This window comes from Mus caroli, chromosome 2, assembly GCF_900094665.2.
Source record: "Mus caroli chromosome 2, CAROLI_EIJ_v1.1, whole genome shotgun sequence".
Taxonomy (NCBI): Eukaryota; Metazoa; Chordata; class Mammalia; order Rodentia; family Muridae; genus Mus; species Mus caroli.
Window position 1 is genome coordinate 81,135,975 of NC_034571.1, and position 24,243 is coordinate 81,160,217.

General features: G+C 35.7%; 1 protein-coding gene across 1 annotated transcript; it reads right to left on the minus strand.

The window, feature by feature from the left end:
- Positions 1-8,586: 8,586 nt before the first annotated feature.
- LOC110290141 (olfactory receptor 8H1-like) lies at positions 8,587-10,522 on the minus strand. Its single transcript, XM_021156626.1, has 2 exons — positions 10,259-10,522; positions 8,587-9,546 (listed from the first exon to the last, which is right to left on the minus strand). Exon 2 carries the CDS (start codon positions 9,533-9,535, stop codon positions 8,588-8,590), a length of 948 nt encoding a protein of 315 aa, XP_021012285.1. The 5' UTR covers positions 9,536-9,546; positions 10,259-10,522; the 3' UTR covers position 8,587.
- Positions 10,523-24,243: the final 13,721 nt, after the last annotated feature.

The window sequence follows — 24,243 nt, forward strand, 5'->3', positions numbered from 1 at the left end:
CATCACCTGTTTGGTTGTGTTTTCCTGCAATTCTTTAAGGGATTTTTGTGCTTCCTCTTTAATGTCTTCTACCTGCTTAGCAGTGTTCTCCTGTATTTCTTTAAGTGTGTTATTAAAGTCCTTCTTGATGTCCTCTACCATCATCATGAGATATGCTATTAGATCAGGGTCTAGCTTTTCTGGTGTGTTGGGGTGCCCTGGACTGGGCGAAGTGGGAGTGCTGGGTTCTGATTATGGTGAATGGTCTTGGTTTCTGTTAGTAAGATTCTTACGTTTACCTTTTGCCATCTGATAATCTCTGGAGTTAGTTTTTATAGTTGTCTCTGTTTAGAGATTGTTTTTCTGGTGATTCTGTTACCATCTATCAGCAGACCTGGGAGACAGGCTCTCTCCTCTGAGTGTCAGTGGTCAGAGCACTCTCTGCAGGCAATCTCTCCTCTTACAGGGGAGGTGCACAGAAATCTGGAGTTTGGACCTCCTCCTGACCAAAGAGGAAGGCACAAAACAAGACCTTTCCCAGAAGCTATGTTGCTTTGGCATGTCACAGAAGCTGTCAGCTTCTCTGGTGCACACTCTCACCTGTGCAGACTATGTTCAGTGGAGTCCTGGAACCAAGATGGCTCCCGTTGATCTAGAGGCAAAAGCCTCCCGGGCTGGGTGGACATCTGTCCTCTGACCAGGAAGGTGGCTGGATGTCTGGGGCCCGAAAAGTGCGCTGCCTCAGTAGCTCTGTGGCTCCCGCCTTTCTAAGAAGCTATCAGCTTCTGTGGTGCACACTCTTACCTGTGCAGACTAAGTTCCTAAGTTCAGAGGAGACTATAGCAGATTCTTATTGCATATTTAGTTGATGTCCCTAGAATGTCTTACTTTTTCTGAGAAGTTAAAGGACATGGATCTAGAGGAAAGGGAACAGGTGTAAGAAGAGAGTCGAGGGAAGTGAAACTGTACTTGAGATGTAGTATTTGAAAGAAGTATAAATAGAAAGAACAAAATCACTGACCTGCATGAATTTAACTTCAGTAGACATTGGAATCATCTGCTCACCTTGATGTGGCTGATTTTTTTCTTAATACATCTAAATGTTTCTCATATTTAAGTTACTTCATGTTGACAAGCCACATATGGTACTAGTAGTGTAAAGAGAAATATAAGTCTATTTAGGGATCTTAATTCATTGTGACCTTCAAGAACAATAAAGCCCATAGTTCAGCTTATTTAAACTGTTTCTTATAATTTACTTTGATTGTCTGTTTCTGTGCCTTTGTCCATCTCTCTATATGTTACCTCTATCATATATCTATCTGTCTGTCTCTCTATCTATCTTCTATCTATCTATCCATCTATCTATCATCTATCTATTCATCTATCATCTATCTATCATCTGTTATCTATCATCTACATCATTTACTATTCTACTTTTTTTCTTTTTCCTCCTCTCCTGAATTGTGTTTACAATTAGGTTAAACTTTCTTTTTCTGTCACTGATAAGGAAACAGAAAATTTTCCTTTTCTTGTAGTTTTCATTTAATTCATCATTATTTTACAGTGGTATATTTTATTTTGATAATATCAACTCTCTACTTTCTTGTCTCACTCTCACTCTTCAACCTGGGTTTTCTTGTTTCTCTTTCTAAGTAATAACTCCTGAAATTTTGTTTGTTTCCAGATTTCATATATAAATAAAAACACATAACACTTACTTTTTTGGCTGGCTAATTTTACTTAGTATAATGATTACAGTCCATACAAAATTTTAAACAATCCATGGTATTTAACCAATTAATTTCTGAATAATATTACACACTGTATGTGAGATATATTTTTGTTACTCACACTTCTATTGATGGGTACCTATGCTGATTCTAATCTTTGGTTATTGAGGTGTGTTAAATGAATATGCCTCATTCTAACATATATCCCATACTTTCCTTAGGTATATTCATGTATCTGGTGTAGGAAAATTCTTGCCTTTTGAGGAACCTACATAGAAAGTAATGTAACTTCACTGTTGTATATTACAAACACACATACACACACAAGGAAGCATTAGTATTGACATTCAACCTGCCCAAATTTCTTTGATGTTGAATTTCATAGTAATGGCTGTTCTCAATAAATAACATTGAATCTCAATATGGATTTTATTTGCATTTTGATAATGGACAATGATCTTAACATGTGTACATGCTACAGATCAGTTGAAATTTGGATAAAAGTTTGAAAATTTTCTATGATGTTCAAATGCTCATTTACTAAACTTTGCTCATACACAACTACAGAAATAGATGTTATTGTCTAAAATAAAGCCATAAAAGTAGTAATAATCTTCCCTATCAAAACAAAACAGTAGCTAAGACTATCACCTTGATATAACTAAATTCTATACAAGGAGGTCATAAAGAAATATTCTTTTCTTCTTCCTGAAAATGTTTCCTCTGAGTTTTCACAAAATTCTTGTTTCTCCTCATGGTACTGGTACAGCAACAGACAGGTAGATCAATGGAATAGAATTGAAGACCAAGAAATGAACCCAAACACCAATGGTCACTTGATCTTTGACAAAGGAGCTAAAACCATGCAGTAGAAAGAAGACAGTATTTTCAACAAAATGGTGCTGGCTCAACTTTCGGTTATCATGTAGAAGAATGTGAATTGATCTATTCTTATCTCCTTATACAACACTCAAGGCTAACTGGATCAAGGAACTCCACATAAAACCAGAGACACTAAAACTTATAGAGGAGAAAGTTGGGAAAAGCCTTAAAGATATGGGCACAGGGGGAAAATTCCTGAACAGAACAGCAATGGCTTGAGCTGTAAGATCAAGAGTTGTCAAATGGGACCTCATAAAATTGCAAAGCTTCTGTAAGGCAAAAGACACTGTCAATAAATCAAAAAGGCCGCCAACATATTGGGAAAGAATCTTTACCAATCCTAAACCAGATAGGAGACTAATATCCAATATATACACAAAGAACTCAAGAAGCTGGACTCAAGAAAATTAAATAACCCCATTAAAAAAGGTGGTACAGAGCTAAATAAAGAATTCTCAACTGAGGAATACCAAATGGCTGAGGAGCACCTAAAAAAATGTTCAATATCTTTAATCATCAGGGAAATGCAAATCAAAACAACCATGAGATTCTACCTCACACCAGTCAGAATGGCTAAGATCAATAATTCAGGTGACAGCAGATGCTGGCAACAATGTAGAGAAAGAGGAACACTCCTCCATTGCTGGTGTGATTGCAAGCTGGTACAACCACTCTGGAAATCAGTCTGGCGGTTCCTCAAAAAATTGGACATTGTACTACTTGAAGATACAACAATACCTCTCTTGGGCATATATCCAGAAGATGTTCCAATCAGTAAGAAGGACACATGTTCCACGATGTTCATAGCAGCCTTATTCATAATAGCCATAAGCTGGAAAGAACCCAGATGTCCTTCAACAGAAGAATGGATACAGAAAATGTGGTATATTTACACAATGGAGTACCATTCAGCTATTAAAAACAATGAATTTATGAAATTCTGAGGAAAATGGAAGTATCTGGAGGATATCATCCTGAGTGAGGTAACCAATCACAAAAGAACTCACATGATATGCACTCACTGATTAGTGGACATTAGCTCAGAAACTTACAACACCCAAGATACAATTTGCAAAACACATGTAACTCGAGAAGAAGGAAGACCAAAGTGTGGATAATTTGTTCCTCCTTAGAATGGGGAACAAAATACCCATGGAAGGAGTTACAGAGACAAAGTTTGGAGCTGAGACAGATGGAAGGACCATCCAGAGCCTCCCCCTACAGTTGATCCTTCCCATAAACAGTCTCTTATATCGAGGGCCTTATCGAGGTTATTTTGTAGGTGAGTAATGGAAAAAAATACCTTGAATCTGAGATTTTGAGATCCAGAGGCATAATAATATACATAATCTGGTTTTATCACATAATGATTTGTAGACTCAATTCAATCTATATTTTTAATCTTTTAATATTAGCATTATGACCCAAAAAACTATCATTACAGTTGCAAATTTCTCCTATGTTTTAACCTTCTAATGAAACACAATTTGATTAGAATGAAGAGATAAATTGTTGGTTGTTTAGTCCAGAAATACAGATGACCCAAGATACAATTCATAGACCACATGAAGCTCAAGAAGAAGGAGACCACAGTGAGGATACTTCTTATAAGGGGATCACAATACCCATGGGAGGAGAAACGGAGACAAAGTTTGGAGCAGAAACAGAAGGAAAGGTCATCCAGTGACTGTCCCACCTGGGGATCCATCCTATATACATTTACCAAACTGAGACTTATTGTGGATACCAACAAGTGCTTGCTGACAGGAGCCTGATATAGCTATCTCTTGAGAGGCTCTGCCAGTGTCTGAGAAACACCAAAGTGGAGACTCACATCTGTCCATTGGACTGAGCACAAGGGTCCCCAATGGAGGAGCTAGAGAAATACTTAAGGAACTGAAAGGGTTTGCAGCCCCATAGGAGGAAAAACAATATGAACCAACCAGTACTCCCAGAGCTCCCAAGAACTAAACCACCAACAAAAGAGTACACATGAAGGAACTCAAGGCTTTATCCACATATGTAGGAGAGGATGGCCTTCTGGAACATCAGTGAGACGAGAGGCTCTTGGCCTTGTTAATGCTTGATGCCCCAGTGTAGGGGAATGCCAGGACAGGGAAGCAGGTATGGGTGGGTAGTGAGCAGGGGGAGGGGGGATGGGATAGGGAGGTTGGGGAGGGAAATGAAGAAAGGGTATAAAATTTGAAATGTATATAAAAAATATCTAAATAAAAATTTTAAAAAATGGTGGTTGTTACCTCAGTTTACTGTGTGATTGCATTTCTACTCAGTTTGCTAAGGTACTAAAGGACAGACTTCACGGAAGGTATAACTTGTAACAATATAGTAATTACATTAAATAGTATATATAAACTATCCCAAGTGCAGTATTAATTTTCTTATGTAGTCATATTATGTAAACATTTCAATAATTTATTATAGAGAGTTCAATAAATTTAAATAATGATCTCAATTTTTTGCTGTCCACAAAGCTTGAGTTATTATTATTATTAATATCAATGGAGTCATGCCATATGGCTTTATTAGATAGGAAAGTAAAGAAATAGCCACACATATAATTGGTTATCCTTTATGGTCTCATGTCTTTCACTTGTTAAAATTAATATTATCTGTTACTTAAGGATTGATGTTTCAAATCAGCTTCCTCTGGACTTCTATCTATTAAATGTGCAATGGGTCACCTTAGAAGATACTGATGTTGTCATGAGTTCTGGTGTTAATTTATCTGTAGCAATCTTTTTTTACATTAATTTATTTATTTGTTCACATTACATCCAGATCCCAGAGCACCACCTAGTCTACTTGAGTACCAACCTACCCTGGACCAAGCTACACATCTGCTACATGACTACATATAACACTATTTTTTAAACAATTTTTATTAGATATTTTCTTCATTTACATTTTAAATGCTACCCCAAAAGTCCCCTTTACCTTACCCCGCCCTGTTCCCCAACCCACCCACTTGTGCTTCCTAGCCCTGGCATTCCCCTGTACTGGGGCATATAATCTTCGCAAGACCAAGGGCCTCTCCTCCCAGTGATGGCTGACTAGGCCATCTTCTGCTACAAAATAGGGTACACAAAATTACAAAATTTTTGACTACTTTTGTAACACATAGAGTGTAAGTTTTCTAGCCATAGCAGTACACGGGACTGAAGTAAGGTAAATTTATAAAGTAAATATGACAGGACAGCTGCCTTCTAGAGATGTATGATTATATACATTGATTAGTGCCACTCTCAGCTTTCATCAATGAAGCTTCTTATTCCAATAGGTGGCAGTTAATGCAGAGATTCTAAACTATATAGTGGTAAGAGTAATAGTTGAGTACCCAGTTCTAAATAAGACTTCAATATCACTCCCTACAAGGCCCAGGCAACATTGTAGAAGACAGGCAATTGTGGGATTTAGAAGAGTAATGTGAAACACATGTTTGCTTGTGTCATGGGTATCACAATCATGAGCAGACAATAGCTGTGGCAACTTTCACAAGACCTGAAATATACAAACACATATACACACACAGAGGATACAGTAGTAAGAAAATATGAGCTAGCAGGTATTAAGGAAAGAGGAGGAACGTACAGGCAATGTTGGCAGAGGGAATACAATTGCAGTCTCAGTATGCTGGATACATTGTAGATGGGGCACTCTAGAAATGAGCGTACTCCAGCCCCCTACTCTCTGCATTAACTATTGTGCCATAGAGGACAGAGATTTCCCTGACTAAATATGAGAACAGCACTTGTTCTATGTGTAAAAATAAATATTAAACACATGAGTAAAATAGGGAGAAGTCATTTTAAAGTTGAATGTTGTAATGCAGTCACATTCCTATAAATATGTTACACTACAAACCACTGAGTTAGATCTGCATGAATAATATAATGAAAAAATTTTATTCAAAAAATTAATTCATAGTAAATACCAGTAATAAAAATGAACTGAATATGAAGAAAATATATGGAATGAGGCATAGTCAAAATTTAAAATAAACTAACTATTTAAAATTTAATTATAAGCATATAATAAAGTGTTATTAATAAGCACAGACATAAATCAAAAAGAATAAAAAGAATATAGATTGCAAGTAGCACAATTCTTGTAGAAAAAGAAAACATAATATTTCCTAAACTCTTGATATAATGTTGTGCCACTGTTTAAATACATGAAGATAACAAAATATACGTCTTCAATATTTGAATAAACTGGAAAGCTAAATTTGTAAAATTTTATAAATATTTGTAAAAATAAAATGTTATAATATGTATAATCAATATATCTCTTAATTAATAATTAATATATATTTCAGAAATGATATATTTTATGTATAATTCATATTCATATACTTATAAAATATCAACAAAAAAGTCAAATGCTTAAGAGAGTGGGATTACATTTTCATTAATCCTCCTTTAAAAAATTTTTAATTTACTGTGCATTGGTGTTTTGCCTGCCTATATGACTGTGTGACAGTGTCAAATCAGCTGGAATCTTGGTCACAGCTTTGAGTTGCCATATGATGGACTATGAATGTCACTTGTGTCCTTTGGACGAGCAGATAGTGCTCTTAACCACTGAGTCTTCTCTCCAGGCATCAAGCTACATTTTTTAAAATGAAGTTTTAATTAAAGAAAGATACATTAAATGAAAGTTATATGATGTATTGATATAAATATAAAAATAAAATAAATGTATTACTTTATTTGAAAATGTTCTATTGCAATAAAATAACCATGAATTCATTGTTTATTATGCCTTAGAGAATTTCTTTTCTCTAATGCACTGAAATCTCTGTCAATAAATTAATTCAAAAAGTTATTTTGAACATTTTGCAAATGTAAATTAATAAGATAAAGACAGGACAACAACTTACAGAAGAAACATTACTTGCTATATTGCAAATGATCCAACTGTTAGAAGGTTAGCAGTTACATAACAAGGGTTATTGTTGCATTCAAACTTCTGACTTACTGTGTTTATAAGATATGAGCTCTAATGAAATGTACGTTAAGAAGTAACATCTTGTCCACACACTGAGAGTACACTCAACTCACAATTTGTAATGGCAAATATGATCAGGTATTAGGATTTTAAGTGAGTAAAGAAAGTTGGTAAAATATGTGGAGGAGAAATGTTTCCTTAATGCGTTTTCATACATTTTCTGATGTGTAATGAAATTATTAATTGAGATGAATATGGGCACAAATATGAAAAATTATAACAGTGTGTCTTTTCTATAATAACCTTAATTATTTTCCATATTGTCAACAATATTAGAATATTCCATTTTCTTCTCATTTAATTTTCTTCTCTAATTTAACACAAGTCCAAATTTCAGCACCATTTATTTTACTTCTTTCAAGCTATTTAACTGTGACTAAAAATTACTGAAAAAATAGATAAATATTTGTGAATATTCAACAAGCATATTATGCAAAAAGTTTTACATACATCTTTAAATTATAATTAGCAGAGACTTTCAGTTTCTTCAATGCCATATCCATTTTGCTATCAAATTGAAATGGACTTATTCTTTATTTTGTGTAAATGATCAACCTGAGATTTAAATTTTACTCCCTTGCTACAGATAGGACATTTAAAAAACTATTTCATATTGTAAAAATGATGACTTTAGAAATTGTTAATGTGCCACAGATATGTTTCCTAAAAAGTAACTGACATTTCATAATATGTTAAATTCAATATAAGCTTAAGAATTACAAATGCATATTTTTGATATTACATGCTATTTATCCTGATGAAATATTTAAAGCAAGGATTTACCATGCATGTGTTAATTTCCATTTATGACATAGATTTTTAAAGTCCCATTCTTAGACATGTCCAAACTATATTTTTGTAGGGGAAGTTTCACACAACTAGAATGAAGAATTGACAAGTCTGTCAGTTTTGTACCAAGAGAGAAGCTGAAGAACTCAAAAGAAAAAAAGAATTTAACAACAGCATTATTTTAATTTCTGGGTGCACTCTCTCTTCTTCATAACTCTAACGACAGCACTTTTCACTTCTTTGTTCCTGAGACTATAGATAAGTGGATTCAGCATGGGGATCACTATAGTATAAAAAACGGAAGCTACTTCATCCTTTCCCAGGGAGTAGGACTTACTTGGTTTTAAATAAGTAAAGATCATCGTACCATAAAAAACAGTGACTCCTATAAGATGTGAGGCACATGTAGAGAAGGCTTTGTGCTTTCCTGAAGAAGAATTTATCTTCAAAATTGTAGAGAGAATAGATACATAAGATGAGGATATTGTGATGAGCGAAAGCAATAGAGTAGAACCAGCTAAAATGAATATAGTGGCTTCTGCATTATAGGTATCACTGCAGGACAGAGCTAAAATTGGAAATGTGTCACAAAAGAAGTGATGAATTACCTTGGAGTTGCAGAAATCCAGTGTGCTTAAGCAAAAGACAGTGACAGAGGAATCCAAAACGCCAATCATGTAGGACACAGTGATGAGAATATATGAGCGCCTAGGAGACATAATAACTGGATAGTGTAGAGGGCTGCAGATAGCGACATAGCGGTCATAGGCCATTGATGAAAGTATAAAACATTCAGAAGCTGCCAAGAGGACAAAGAAATACAACTGGGTGAAGCATCCCATGAAGGAAATATTTTTTATGGAGGTCAGCAGGTTCTGTAAGGTTTTAGGTGTGATTACAGTTGAGTAACTGAGGTCAAGGAATGACAAGTGGGTGAGGAAAAAGTACATCGGAGTGTGGAGCTGGACATCTAGATGAATGATCAGTATCATAACTATGTTTCCCAAGACAGTGAGCATGTATATCAGGAGAAACAAAACAGAGAGGACCAGCTGAATCTCCTTGGAATCTGTCAGTCCCACAAGCATGAACTCAGGTTCATTTGTATGATTGCAGGCACTCATAGTGAACAGTCCTAAAATGTAGAGAAGTTAAATGTAATACTTAGCCTTAATTTCAGAAATGTATTTGTCTATATGTGTTTAAAGGTCTTCCTATAATTGTTTTATCTCTTAAACTTCATAATTATTTTATAGTTTGCAGTTGAAAGTTTAACTGATCGAATAGATGGATTTATATAACATCACTTGACTATGATCTAATTTACAAAAGTACTATTATCTCTTTATTTCAGATTAGGCAAATAGAACAAAAAGATCAAATTAATTAGAATGAATTATTACAGTTGAGTTTATGAGTACATGATAAGATTTTTGACTCCAGATTCTATTTATAATTCTGTCTTTTTGATTTTTTATTAATTGAGCAAACCCAATAGATATATTGGACATATGTTCAACAAAACCTGAAAATAAACAATTTATCGTCAATTACTTATTCTTTAATAATGTCAATTAACTATAATTACAATTTTTTTTACTTTTTAAGGAGAACATTGTAGTCTCTAATAAGTTACATAACTCTTAATTATGATGTTTTATTCCTGAAAATCCAAAATCAATGATTTCTAAAACTACAACCTCAAATTATGATGATTTATTTTCATTCCATCAATCCCATTAACAATAATTCTGATAATTATTACTTGGAAAATTATCAAATGATACATGTTCACAGATACACTTTAATAAAACTTATGTTTTCATTCAACTTTTAAGAATACTTACTCTGATCCAAAGTTAAGAATAAGCAAACAAAAATTGCTTTTAAGAATTTATGCCTAAAAAGTTTTAACAGTCATTTTTTCTAAAAATTATAGAGAAAATCTACTTAAGGATATGAAAATGTCTATACTACAGCATTTTCATGTACATATCCATTACTGCATCTTTCTGAATTCACTATTTTTCCTGGGAATATAAATTTAATCATTGTAAAAATTTTATTCAGGTCTCAGTCATATGACATTTTAACTCCAAAGATTCCAGAAACTATTATGCGATCAGCAGGCCAGTTTATGCCTTACCTCCTTGCTTTATTATTCTAGGGTTCCTCATGTAAGGACATTGAACATCACGCAATATGTTGTCATCTGCAAGAGCCAATTTCCAACCAAGTTTACTTGGCACAGTATCAAAAAAACCTTTAAGATTAATTAAGCCAGGAAAAGAATGATTAACATTTTTCTTTTTAACCAAATTCAATATATGTGAACATACTTATATATACTATGTTTGTTAGATTGACTCCATTGTTAAAAAAATTTCATGACTTACAATTTGCATATTACAGTGATCTAATAGTTATATTTATCCCCTATAGAAAAAATGAATTTTTCTAGTATACAATAGCTACTTTATCAGTAACACTATTAGTTTTCTTACAGTCAGTCAGAATTGATATATTGTAGAAATTTTCAAAATGGGTATGCAGTATTGAACACTGTACTGTCACAGCAGTGTTCCAAAACTGTACAGATATTTATGTTTAAACACTAATTCACATTATTGACTACCTTGCCATATTTTAAAGTTTTCATTAAAGCTTCTCTCTCTACCTCTCTGTCTCTCTGTCTCTCTCTCTCTGTCATTCATAAACTTTTTCTTACTCCCTCTCTTTGTATCTCTAACTTTCCCATTACCTGTATTTTTCTACTCTTTTGCTTTTCTTTTTATTTCATTTAGTTTACATTTAATTTTGTTAGTATATATTTACTGTATCTAATAAGGAGAACCATTATGAGGCATTTTCACACATGTATATAAAGTATTTTGATTATGTTAGCACTCCTTTTAATTATTTTCTTCATTTACGTTTCAAAGGTTATCCCCAAATCCCCGTATACCCTCCCCCTGCCCTGCTTCCCAACCCATCCACTCCAGCTTTCTGATATGTTAGCACGTTTTTTTATAATTGATCCTTTTTTAAATATTTTTATTACATATTTTCCTCAATTACATTTCCAATGCTATCCCAAAAGTCCCCCATACCCCCCCCCCCCCCACTTCCCTACCCACCCATTCCATTTTTTTGGCCCTGGCGTTCCCCTGTACTGGGGCATATAAAGTTTGTATGTCCAATGGGCCTCTCTTTCCAGTGATGGCCATCTTTTGATACATATGCAGCTAGAGTCAAGAGCTCAGGGGTACTGGTTAGTTCATAATGTTGTTCCACCTATAGGGTTGCAGATCCCTTTAGCTCCTTGGGTACTTTTTCTAACTCGTCCATTGGGAGCCCTGTGATCCATCCACTAGCTGACTGTGAACATCCACTTCTGTGTTTGTTAGGCCCCGGCATAGACTCACAAGAGACAGCTATATCAGGGTCCTTACAGCAAAATCTTGCTAGTGTATGCAATGGTGTCAGCGTTTGGAAGCTGATTATGGGATGGATCCCTGGATATGGTAATCACCAAATGGTTCATCCTTTCGTCACAGCTCCAAACTTTGTCTCGGTAACTCCTTCCATGGGTATTTTGTTCCTAATTCTAAGAAGGGGCACAGTGTCCACACTTTGGTCTTCATTCTTCTTGAGTTTCATGCGTTTAGCAAATTGTATCTTGTATCTTGGGTATCCTAAGTTTTGGGCTAATATCCACTTATCAGTGAGTGCATATTGTATGAGTTCCTTTGTGATTGTGTTACCTTACTCAGGATGATGCCCTCCAGGTCCATCCATTTGCCTATGAATTTCATAAATTCATTTTTTAACAGCTGAGTAGTACTCCATTGTGTAAATGTACCACATTTTCTCTATCCATTCCTCTGTTGAGAGGCATCTGGGTTCTTTCCAGCTTCTGGCTATTATAAATAAGGAAATGTTAGCACTTCTTAATTTCCTCTCTTGCCCTGCATCTTCTGTCTTAGTAGTCATCTTCCTCCTTGATCATAATTCCCTTGTACACTTCATTTTTTATTCTTTCTACATTTGACATATGATAGAAAAATGTGATATTTTATGTTGTAGTCACTTTATGTGATAATCACCCATCTCCATTAGTTTTGGTCCATCTACTGTCTAAATAGTAGGGTGCTACATGTGCCAGATTTACTTTATTCTCCCATGTAGAGCTAGACACTGTAAGTGGGTTCATGGCATCAAAATTTTACTACTGCATATGTGTGCCACTGTCTACGGTAAAATGTCTGTGGTCTGTTGTGCATATACAGTAGTAGTAAAGTTGATAATGGGGTAATTGTCTTTATTATTTATAAGGAAACTATATATGAACCCCTATCAAAACTGAACTAATTGATATTCCAACCTTTTGTGCATAAGGGTCCTAAGTTCTCCCATTAACCCAGTATTTTATGTTTAATTTTTTAATAGCAGGCAATGTGATACAGAAGAAATGATTCTCAATATAGATTTAATTTGCACTTCCTACATATTTTGATGTGTTATTAGTTTGAAGATAAGCTACTTGTTTATTTTTCGAATTAGTATCTAACAAATAAATGTAAAATAGGTTAGATTTACCAAATTTGGGGAAAAAAATCTTAATTCATTGTATCCCTCAAATGACCTATACTTTTACATTATGTAGGATTATTTTATCAATTATTAATATACAACTTTATTAAATTGTACAGTAGATATGGTTAGTTATATTTCTGAGGCATGGTCAGGGAAACATCTTTTACATTTGATGATGAGACTCCTATCTGGTAGAAGTACCAAAAGTAAGTGACTGATGAATGAGCAGCCCCAGACTAAACATCTATAATAACACCATTTAGGTCTCACAAAACACCCATTAAAATTGGCAGAAAGAGATGGAAGTAAGAAATAGTGTCATAAGTTGTCTGTTCGACATGATTTGGCTATGATACTCATACAATCAGATAATATATATTGAAAGATCAAACGATTAAGTATAAGAAGTTTACCATCAAAGATGGGACAATGTGTATGCTATAAACAAATTTTAAATTCTTATTTATAATTAGGAAATAAAAATAAGAACACCATGGCTGGAGAGATGCTCAGTGATTAAGAAAGATACTGTTTCTGAAGACACATTTTTAAATCTAAAAGACCATGTGGCAGATGAAAAACATATGCCATTTGTAGTTAGAATTCTGGAATATTGGTTTCTTCAAAACACAGAGAAATATTTAAGAATATGTTTTTGCACCCATAGAAAGTTACTGAGACAACGTTTGGAGCTGAGATGAAAGGATGGACCATCTAGAGACTGCCATACCCGGGGATCTATCACATAATGAGCCTCCAAACGCTGACACCATTGCATATACTAGCAAGATTTTGCTGAAAGAACCCTGATATAGCTGTCTCTTGTGAGGCTATGCCGGGGCCTAGCAAACACAGAAGTGGATGCTCACAGAAAGCTATTGGATGGATCACAGGGCTCCCAATGGAGAAGCTAGAGAAAGTACCCAAGGAGCTGAAGGGGTCTGCAACCCCATAGGTGGAACAACAATATGAACTAACCAGTACCCCTCAGAGCTCTTGTCTCTAGCTGCATATGTAGCAGAAGATGGCCTAGTCGGCCATCACTGGAAAGAGAGGCCCATTGGTCTTGCAAACTTTATATACCTGAGTATAGGGGAACGCCAGGATCAAGAAGTGGGAGTGGGTGGATAGGGGAATGGGGGGGAGGGTATGGGGGACTTTTGGGATAGCATTGGTAATGTAAATGAAGAAAATGTCTAATAAAAAAAGTCAAAAAAATGTTTTTGTTTTAATGCCAGGTAAGGACATGTGGCTGCTTCAGAGTCTCTGACTTTGATTTGCCTTGTGCTCTACCAGAGGCGTGGTTTTGTCAGCTGCAGATAGTTTCTTACATTTTGTGACATTTGGTAATTTTTCAGAGGGTATTTAATTTCTAGAGCACCAATAGGTATTGTTGTTTGTTGTTACTTGTTTAGATGGGTTTGGTTGTGGTGTTATAGCAATTGAGATCAAAAAGAAACAATGGAAAATAAATTGTTAATATAATATTAAATTGTTAATAAATTTAGGGATCTCTATCTCTCTCTCTCCCTTGTCCTCTCTATACTTTCCCTTTTATTTTGTGTTAGGAAGTGAAACAGGAGAGAGGAATGGGTAAAGGATGGGGAAAAGAAGAATCTAAAACTTAGCAATTAGTTTGGCTACAGTAACTTAGGATAAATGAGCTTTGCTTTCTCCTGTGTGTGGTACAGAAGTAGGCAAAATTTCAATAAAAAAAGAAAGTGTAGATAATTAAACATAATTTTTAAAAAACAGAACTACTTTTTGTTGATGTTTTTTGTTGTTTGATTGATTTGGTACACAGAAGTTGGCAGTGTTTAAGTTGCATGTTTGTAAAGCCAGCATCCCCTAACAATAAGTGACAGCATGCTTGCAAAAATGTGAAGCATTACATCAAAGCAACGTTCAGAGTAGTCCACAAAACCAGCTTATCAAAGAATACTTGTCCTGTTCCCACTTTCAATCCAGTGAAGTTTCTGAGTCTCCTTCCTTGAAAATAGATGTATACTTCCTCACTCTGAAGGCTGAAAGGTTTTCAGCTGGTCCTCAAAGCTCAGGACTTCATCTGCTAGAGTTTAAGTGAAGGGTTTTTTTGTTGTTGTTTGTTTGTTTTGTTTTGTTTTTTGTTTTTTTTTATAGCTGAGAAAAACTGGAGAATATTTAACTTTTTAGTTAATGTCAAACTGATTGCATTTTTGGTTATATTATCTTTTCATATTTCAAAATTTGTTTGTTTCAAATATTTGAAAACCCTTCCTGGTTTCACCTTAACAATCTCATTACTCCATAGACTGTAGCCCCTGCCTCTAAAAGCCCAACCAAACAAACAAACAAATAATCAAAAAGAAAAAAATCAATTTGAAGTAGAAAATGCTACAGATGGCATTAATGATAAATCATGCTTCCAGACCCTGTCACCAAATGTCATTGAGAAAAAAGCAAGTATGGAGAAGAAAGGGTTTAAGGTACAGGGCTGAGAAGTGAAGAACCAAGCAGGCTGCCTGTAAGTACTCTACTTTCGATGACACTGCCACTCTGGTTGCAAAAATATAACACGTCAACAGCTGAGGTCAATCATATTGCAGGGATGGTAGCTGAGCTGGAATTCACATACACTTGATGGCAATAAGAAGTATAGAAACTATGTAAGTTGATAGAATTTGTAGTGTAAATAAATAAATAAATAAATAAGTGAAGTTGAAGTTCAAAAGTCAAAAATACAAAACAAAACACCAAATGGAAATAAAACAAAATAACAGAACTACTTATAAGTATTGAATCCAGGCAATATATAATCAAAGGAGGTAGAGGGAGGGAAAGAGGTAGGAGGGATAGAGAATGGGGAGGTAAAAAGGGGGGTCAGAATCAGGTATGGGTAAAGAGGGTCAGGAAATTGAACAGAAACTTTTAGCAGTGGGAGATGGGGAACTGGGTTTAGCGACTGAAATATCCCAGACTCCAGGTAAGTGACAGTGCCTCAGGATGACATTAGCCAAACTACCCAACAAGGGGGAAATAGAACATGGAGATAACACCTCCAGTAGATAGTCGAAGCCTCTAGTAGAGGGATGGTCCACCTACTCACTTGAAACATTTACTCCAGAATTATTGTTATTCAAAGGAAGACAGGGACAAAAACGGAACAGAGACTGAAAGAAAGGCCATTCAGAGACTGCCTCACCTATGGATCTATCCCATCTGCAGACAACAAACCATAAAAAATTTCTAATGAGAAGAAGTTCTTGCTGACAGGAGACTGATATAGCTGTCCTCTGATAGGCTCTCCCAACACAGTTAACCATCAGACTGAACCCAGTGATCCCAGTGGAAGAGAGAGGGGGAAGGAAGAAGGAGCTAAAGGGTATTGCAACCCAAAAGAAGTACAATATCAACTAACTGGATCACCCAGTACACCCAGGAACTAAACTACCAATCAAAGACTGTACATGGAGGGATCCATTGCTCCAGCTACATATACAGCAGAGGATGACCTATCTGTCATCAATTGTTGGGGAGGCCCTTGGTCCTATGGAGCTTGATATCCAGCATAAGGAGATGCTAGAGCAGTAAGGCAGGAGTTGGTGAGTGGGTAGAAGATGACCCTTATAGAGGTAAAGGGGACTGGTGACTTGATGGAAGTTTTGGGAAGGGGAAACCAGGAAGGGTGATATCATTTGAATGTTAATGAATAAAATGATTAATAAATTCAAAAGTATAAATCATAATGCTGTTTAATGTTATTGATAAGGGATAAATCCCATATCAAAATAGATTTTAAAAGTAGGTAAATATAATATACCTTTAAGATTAGTTCAATTATCAGCTTTGTATTTATGAAAAATTGTTAGATAATTAACCACTAAAGTGAAATTAGTGCACTTGGCTATAAATACAAGAAACATTCAGGAAAAATTAATTAAGGTTTACTTTTCACCAACAGCAAAAGTTATCCAACTTCAATAATTCATATTGATGAGATTTAAGTAATTGTTATAAAAGTTTAGTAATAAAATTTAAACATTCTAAAATGGAAATATATTTGTAATATAACATTGAGTTGAAGAAAGATAACTCAAGTAGCAATTGCATGATATGTACATATTTTTTTAAATTAAAGAAAATGGTTATATTCATTATTGAATCAAAAATCTGAGAACCCAGGTATGACTCTGAACAGGAAAGTTGACTTCACTGATGACACCTTTGGGCTGCTTCCATTGGAAAGTTTCCATTTTCTGTTGTTTACCACTTTGAAATGATTCTACCTATATAATATCTCATTCCAACAATTTATTGCCCATTAAAGTTATAAGACGCCTGAGACATGTTTGCACAATATGTACTTCTGCAAAGAGACTGTGGCCCTCCATTTTTCTGTTTAAAGGAATAATTTTGCTTTTGCTGATATATGTCAGCTTTCTTTTGCTCTTGAATTATCTCAGTTAACCCTAATACATTTGGTGCAAACCTGAAGAGATTTTGGGTAGTGCATTCCAACATCCCTTTTTGATGACCTTTCTTCTTTTCTCTTACCCATCTCCTATCTCCCAAGACACATCCCATTAGGGTTATGGCTGTTTGAGAGCTTAGTATCACTTAACAAACAGCAATCATGTCTTGAAACCACTTGGTTCACTATATACATTCCATTTGGATTATTTCTTCAAATTCCTTTTATTCCCTCATAATCTTTTGACCTCAGCATTCTTTTTGTTCTTAGTCTAGTTGAGTACATCTATCATGAAGTCACTGAGAAGGTAAGGTCTGGCCAAAGTTTGCAGGTACCCAGACCTAGGTCTTCTGAATTTCAGTTTCTCAGCTTTTTCCTCTCAGGTTTTGCCACAAGTTTTCCACACAAAGGTAATGACATCGTCTACAAATCAGGGTAGCTCATCAGGTCATTTTCTGACATCAGATATGACTTGGATAACAACTGTAGATGCTGATGGCTAGCCATGACAGGATCAGGTACTGCGAGTGGACAATGGATTGGAAGACAGTCAAAGTCTGATGACCTCTGGCCTTAATTCCCTCTTACTCTTCTGAGGTCCAGAACCTGATGGCTTCTGGCAATTGACTCCTACTGATAGTGGCAGAAAAGTAAGAAAAGAAATCTACTTACTTGGGCTATTTTCTCTTTGACTCACACATGTTTCTCCCTGGCCAGGCAAGAGACTCAATTTTCTTTGACATTTTCTGAGCTTTAGAGAAAGGAAAGGAAAGGAAAGGAAAGGAAAGGAAAGGAAAGGAAAGGAAAGAAAAGAAAAGAAAAGAAAAGAAAAGAAAAGAAAAGAAAAGAAAAGGAAAGGAAAGGAAAGGAAAGAAAAGACAGGACAGGGAATGAAAGGGAAGGAAAGGGAAGGAAAGGAAGGGAANAAAAGAAAAGAAAAGAAAAGGAAAGGAAAGGAAAGGAAAGAAAAGACAGGACAGGGAATGAAAGGGAAGGAAAGGGAAGGAAAGGAAGGGAAAGGAAAGGAAAGGAAAGGAAAGGAAAGGAAAGGAAAGGAAAGGAAAGGAAAGGAAAGGAAAGGAAAGGAAAGGAAAGGAAGAAAATTCAGATACATACACAGAAATGCTCACTGGGTGAAGCAGAAAAGACCCACACGAATCTTTAGTATCAATTTCAGATTTTTATAGCTTTTGGGACAAAATATTCTCTATGTAAGAAAAAGTTAATTCATAGATAAAATGTTACATAAAAGGGTGTTACAGAGGGTGTTCATAGTATGTTTGAATCACTGTTTCATTCCACAAGCTCATTGTACATTCAGAGCAACAATTTCACATGATGCTGCTTTATCATAATGTACACCTATAGCCTCTTTTTTTGACCTGACCTGGAATGAATGTTTTTCCTTGATCAGAAATGTGTCCCAAACCTATTTCTCTTAGTTCAATTTATAAAACTCACAGTATTCTTTTTTATGCAGCTCTTACTTACTATACTATGAGGAGGAGGTATGTTCTATGTTTGAGTATAACTTTATCATGTCTTTCTGGAAAAAGAACTAAAACCATCTCCTCAGCGTTTGTTTCTAACGTTATTTGAATAAAATCATGAATTATGTAGTCATTGATCCATCTAAACAACATTTATTCATGAAAGTTCATCTTCATGTTGTTCTGCAGTAAATTTATCAAATATGGTAAGCTTCCATTCATGACATAATTACACCAGGTTATAGTCAGTGAGGATCCCCTAGGGTCTACTGACAGTAACACTAACACCAAGCCAAATAAATGAGGAATATGGCAATGAAAAACATGAGAAATCACATGAGCAGTAGTCAGATGAAGTTTCTTGGTCTGTGCCTCATCAGAGCACACACATCACAGCTGAGCAGCATGGTGGATCATCTCCAAGGAGCTCACTTGCTAATTTCAGGTCTTTCTGAACAGCATCCACCATGGGGTATTCCCCTCCACTGTTGTATGAGATGGATCCAAGTTGTTTGTGTCCAGGAGCAACTTTTTGGTTTGCCTAAACCTAACCTCAGAAATTTCCATTTCAACTTCAGACCTGCAAATTTCTCTTCAAATCTGGTCCCAATATTAAACAACAGTCACACCTGGCCTAAACTCAACACTTTCTACTGTGAAAATCCTCACAAACTTAGATAAATTCAGTAGATAAAAGAGAAAGTAACTCTGCAGTTGTATGCTGTCAGGTCTCTTCCTTCCTGTACTTCCTTTTCGTTCTCCATATCTGCCATTCAAGTTTTACAACTCAGACTTTCTAAACCCAGATACCTAGACTCTCTCAGATGGTAATCTGGATGAAAAGCACCCTTCCTTTCAGAAGAGCAGCATCTAAAATTAAGTTAGCAAGTTGTTTTGCATAATGGATTTTGGAATGTCCCAAGGGTGGATGGGATTACTTTAATCTGTAGGAAAATAACAGGAAGGAGAAAACAATCATGTGATTTCTTGCCATTTTGGCTGGGTTACCATGTCAAGATGGTTGTAACCTTGTGACATGACTAACAACATTATTAATGATATCATAAGAAGGGCAAATGTCATGTGAATTTACCATCGTCTTGGTTTGTGTAAATACATGGCACAAACCAAAATGATTTTTTTCTATTACCCCTTTTTCACAGACTTATCATTTTGTCCTTACTGTCAAATCCTTCAGATCACCTCTGGGAACATGCCAACTTATCTAGCCAGGGAATAAGGTAGATTACATTGACGTTTACTCTCACCCTTATGTCCATTTTCCCAGTCTTATACTCATCTCTTTAGTAGACTGATTGTTGTGGAAACTTTTTGCTATCTGTCCCCATTTTCATTACTCTAAACAGATCCAAGTGATGCACCCAGGTTCTTCCCTCCTGTTGATTCTCTCAGTCAACACCCTTTTAAACCTTTCCCACTCCATAGTGACTGCTGCCAATACCTAGAAACACTTTTTATGCAGGATTCCCAGTGGCCATACTTGGAATGACCTCAGATTCCTTGTCTACCAAACAACCCACAACTACCACACCATCCTAAGAACCAGAAAGTATAACAAAATCCAAGGAATCAAACACATACCAAACTAACACAAGATCAGATAGCAGCACCTTGAAATAAGATTATGCCCAAACCAGATATATACTATCTTAGTTATGGTTTATATTGCTCTGATGAGACACCATATCCAAGACATTTATAAAGAACAATATTTATTGGGACTGTATTACAGGTTTAGAGGTTCAGCCCATTATCATCAGAGTGGGAAGCATAGCAGCATCCAGGCATACATGGTATTAGACATTCTCTATAGCTTGATCCAAAGGCATCTAGGAGGAGACTGGCTTGTGTAGACAGATATCAAGAACACTTGGAGAATTCTTAACCAACTTATACAGTGACACACTGCCTCCAACAATGCTATACCTACTAACAGTGTCAATGCCCATGGGATAAGCATATTTAAATCATTGTATTCCACAGTCTGGATAATATAATCTTGTACAAAAACATGAGCCTATCAGGGCCATACCTAGGCATAGCATAATGCAAAATGCATGTAATTCAACTTCAAATGTTCCTATGTTCAATCAGTCTCAACAATGTTTAAAAGACCAAAGTTCGAAGTCTTTTCTGAGATAAATGCAAACTTTTTTTCTATAATCCTTTTTAAAAATAAAAAGGCATCCTATAATTTCAACATCTCAGGATGTGCATTACCATTCTAAAATATCTTTGTTAGGAAATACCAGGCCAAATTAAGACAGGAATACAGATGGACAAATTCCTAACTCTGTATTACAATGTCTGATATCAAACCACTCATCCAATTTTTAATTCTTTGCTTTTTTTTGACAATAAAAAACTTCTTTTTTTTTCTGCGGCTGGTTCCACTCTCTTTTAACCACTTTCTTGTGCTGGTGTACCACAGGTCTGGCTCTCTAACATCTGGGGGTAACCAGGGTACCTTTAAATATATACTTTATTTTTCCAATGTCTGAGACCTACACATGATTTTTTGGGTTCTACCAAAGGCCTTGATTCACTTCCCCATCTCTGCCATCTGTAGTACTCTAAGCAATGGTTTATGCTACCCTGCTGCTGCTGCTGTTTTGGTGATCATTCCATGGTACTGGTATTTTCAATACACTGGTGTCTTCTACTCAATTATGCTTCACCAGTAGACTTTTATAGGCGTTCTTCATTATACCCTGCCTCAACTTCTTTTTGTGACTCACTTTACTCTTGGGATGTCATCTAAAACTGCAGCTGTACCTTCATTTTTGGTCTTTCTTAACCTCTCACAGTTTCAAGCTTCTCAGCTGTTCTCTATGATCCCTTTATCCTTCAAAATCAGTACCCACCTGGGTGATATTTACATATGACCATGAATACTTACAGCTGTCTCTGGAATACAGTTTTTTTGTGCTCTGAAAACTCTATTAGAAGATTTCACCTCTGTAATCTTGGTGTCTACTTAATCACTGCTAATTTCTTATGTCCAGCTAACCAGATTCAATTGTCCCGGAAATCCTTTCTATTCTTGACTCTAAAGCCAGAGCTGTATTGCTAAAACTGCCAAGGTCTGTTACTTGCAGGAGCTGAAACAAGACTCTTTTTCCTTGTTCTATTATAACATTCATTTTCTCAGTTTTGATGTCTTGGAGCCTACTGTGTAAACTGACTTGGAACTCAGAGATCTGCATGCCTCTGTCTCCTTTGTGCTGGGATTAAAATTGTGTACTACCATGCCTGGATTTCTGCTTGTTTACCTGGAACTTGTTCTATACTTTCCTGGTCTTGAACACAAAGATCTGATTCTTGTCTCCTGGAATTAAATGCATATACCATCATGCCTGGACCTAAGAGTTTCTTTGATTCTTTTTCACATGGTCTTTATAAGCATGGCCATTATGCCTCACTAGCTGTATCACATATATGCAATAGCTTTCTGGGTTGTAGTTCCTTCCAGATTAAAAGTCCAAATTAAAAAAAAAAAAAAAAAAGAACAGGTCATAATGACACCTTAAGTAATATAACTATCCCTTGTTTTACTGCAAAAGCATAAACACTAAGCTTTGTTTGGTGGGATCTTAGCCTGAGGTTCCATACCCTTAATTACATGCAATATCCTTGAATGCAGGATTTAAATACCATACACTTCCTGGTGCCCCTTAAATATTTGAAAACTAGACTTTCTATTTTTTTCTGTATAGGTTCTGTGTTTGATCAAAATGTTGCTCATAAGAGTAAACCAGAGGACATAGTTTATTCTGGGGATTTAGAGACTTTCTTTTTCAATGAAATTAATTTGAATCTTTTCACCTCATCTTCAGCTAGACTCTTCAGACAAGGGCAAAAGGCAGCCACATTCTTCACAAAAATATCACAAGAATGATTTCTAGGTAACATATTAAATTCATCTTTTGAAACATCTTTATCAGGCATGCTTATCAGGAGGTGTGGCTGGATTAATCATCAATAATACCTTCATAACAGCAAACAACCAGAATGAGCAGAAAACACAGGCTCAGTCTCATGGCCCTCCATTCACTTTTAGCCTTAGCAAATGGTGAGCAAATGGTTTCTCCCTAAGCCTGTGGGGACCAGAAATATTTATACATGGTGAGGTTTACAAGTCTTGCTCTCAGGCAAGTAGATGATCACAAAGCTTGTGACTACAAAGATTACAATATTTATAACAATTTGTATGAGAGAAATTATTTGCTAATTCTATCAACAATACATTTTTTTTTTTTTTTCGAGACAGGGTTTCTCTGTGTAGCCCTGGCTGTCCTGGAACTCACTTTGTAGACCAGGCTGGCCTCGAACTCAGAAATCCGCCTGCCTCTGCCTCCCGAGTGCTGGGATTAAAGGCGTGCGCCACCACGCCCGGCTTCAACAATACATTTGAAAAAGGAAAATTAAAAAAAAAATCCAGTTAATACGGGTTAAAAACAAACAAACAGAAAAAGAAACCTCTTCAGCCAACCCCACACAGTTCAAATCACACTCAGAACTCCTGTTTTCCACAGTTCTACTAGAGTGACCTATGAAGCCCCACTTAAAGCATTCCACTATTTCCAAATCCAAAGTTCCAAAATCTACATTTCTCCAAACAAAAGACATGCTCAGGCTTATTACAGCAATACCCTAGTACCAGGAACCAACTTCTATCTTAGGGTTTCCATTGCTGTATAGAGACACCATGACCAAGGACAAAATTTAATTGGGGTTGACTTATAGTTCATTATTATCATAGTGGAAAATATAGCAGTTTCAGGGCAGGCATGGTAATAAAGAATTTCTACAGCTTGATCTAAAGGCAACCAGGAGAAGACTGGTTTATGATGGGTGCCAGCAGAAGGGTATCTTCTGAACTATGCTGAACATGAGAACTTGGAGACTTCAGAGCCTACCCATAATGAAACACTTCCTCTTAAAAGGCCACAACTCTTCCAGCAAGGCTATTCCTCATAATAATACCCAAAGACCAAGAATATTCAAATAACCACATAAGATATAATTATTAAAATTTGATCTATAACACCACACCTAAAATGTCTAAGATAAATCTAGAAATCCTATCACAGCAGGCCATGAAAAATAAAATATCAGTAAAACAAAAACTTTAATAGTTTCTATGGATGCAGGGAAAGACTTTAAAGATCATATGAATAATTCCATCAATGTAATAAATGATTACAAAATTATATACATGTGCTCACACACAAAAAATGGTAGAACAAAATGAAGAAAATTGTAACAATACAAA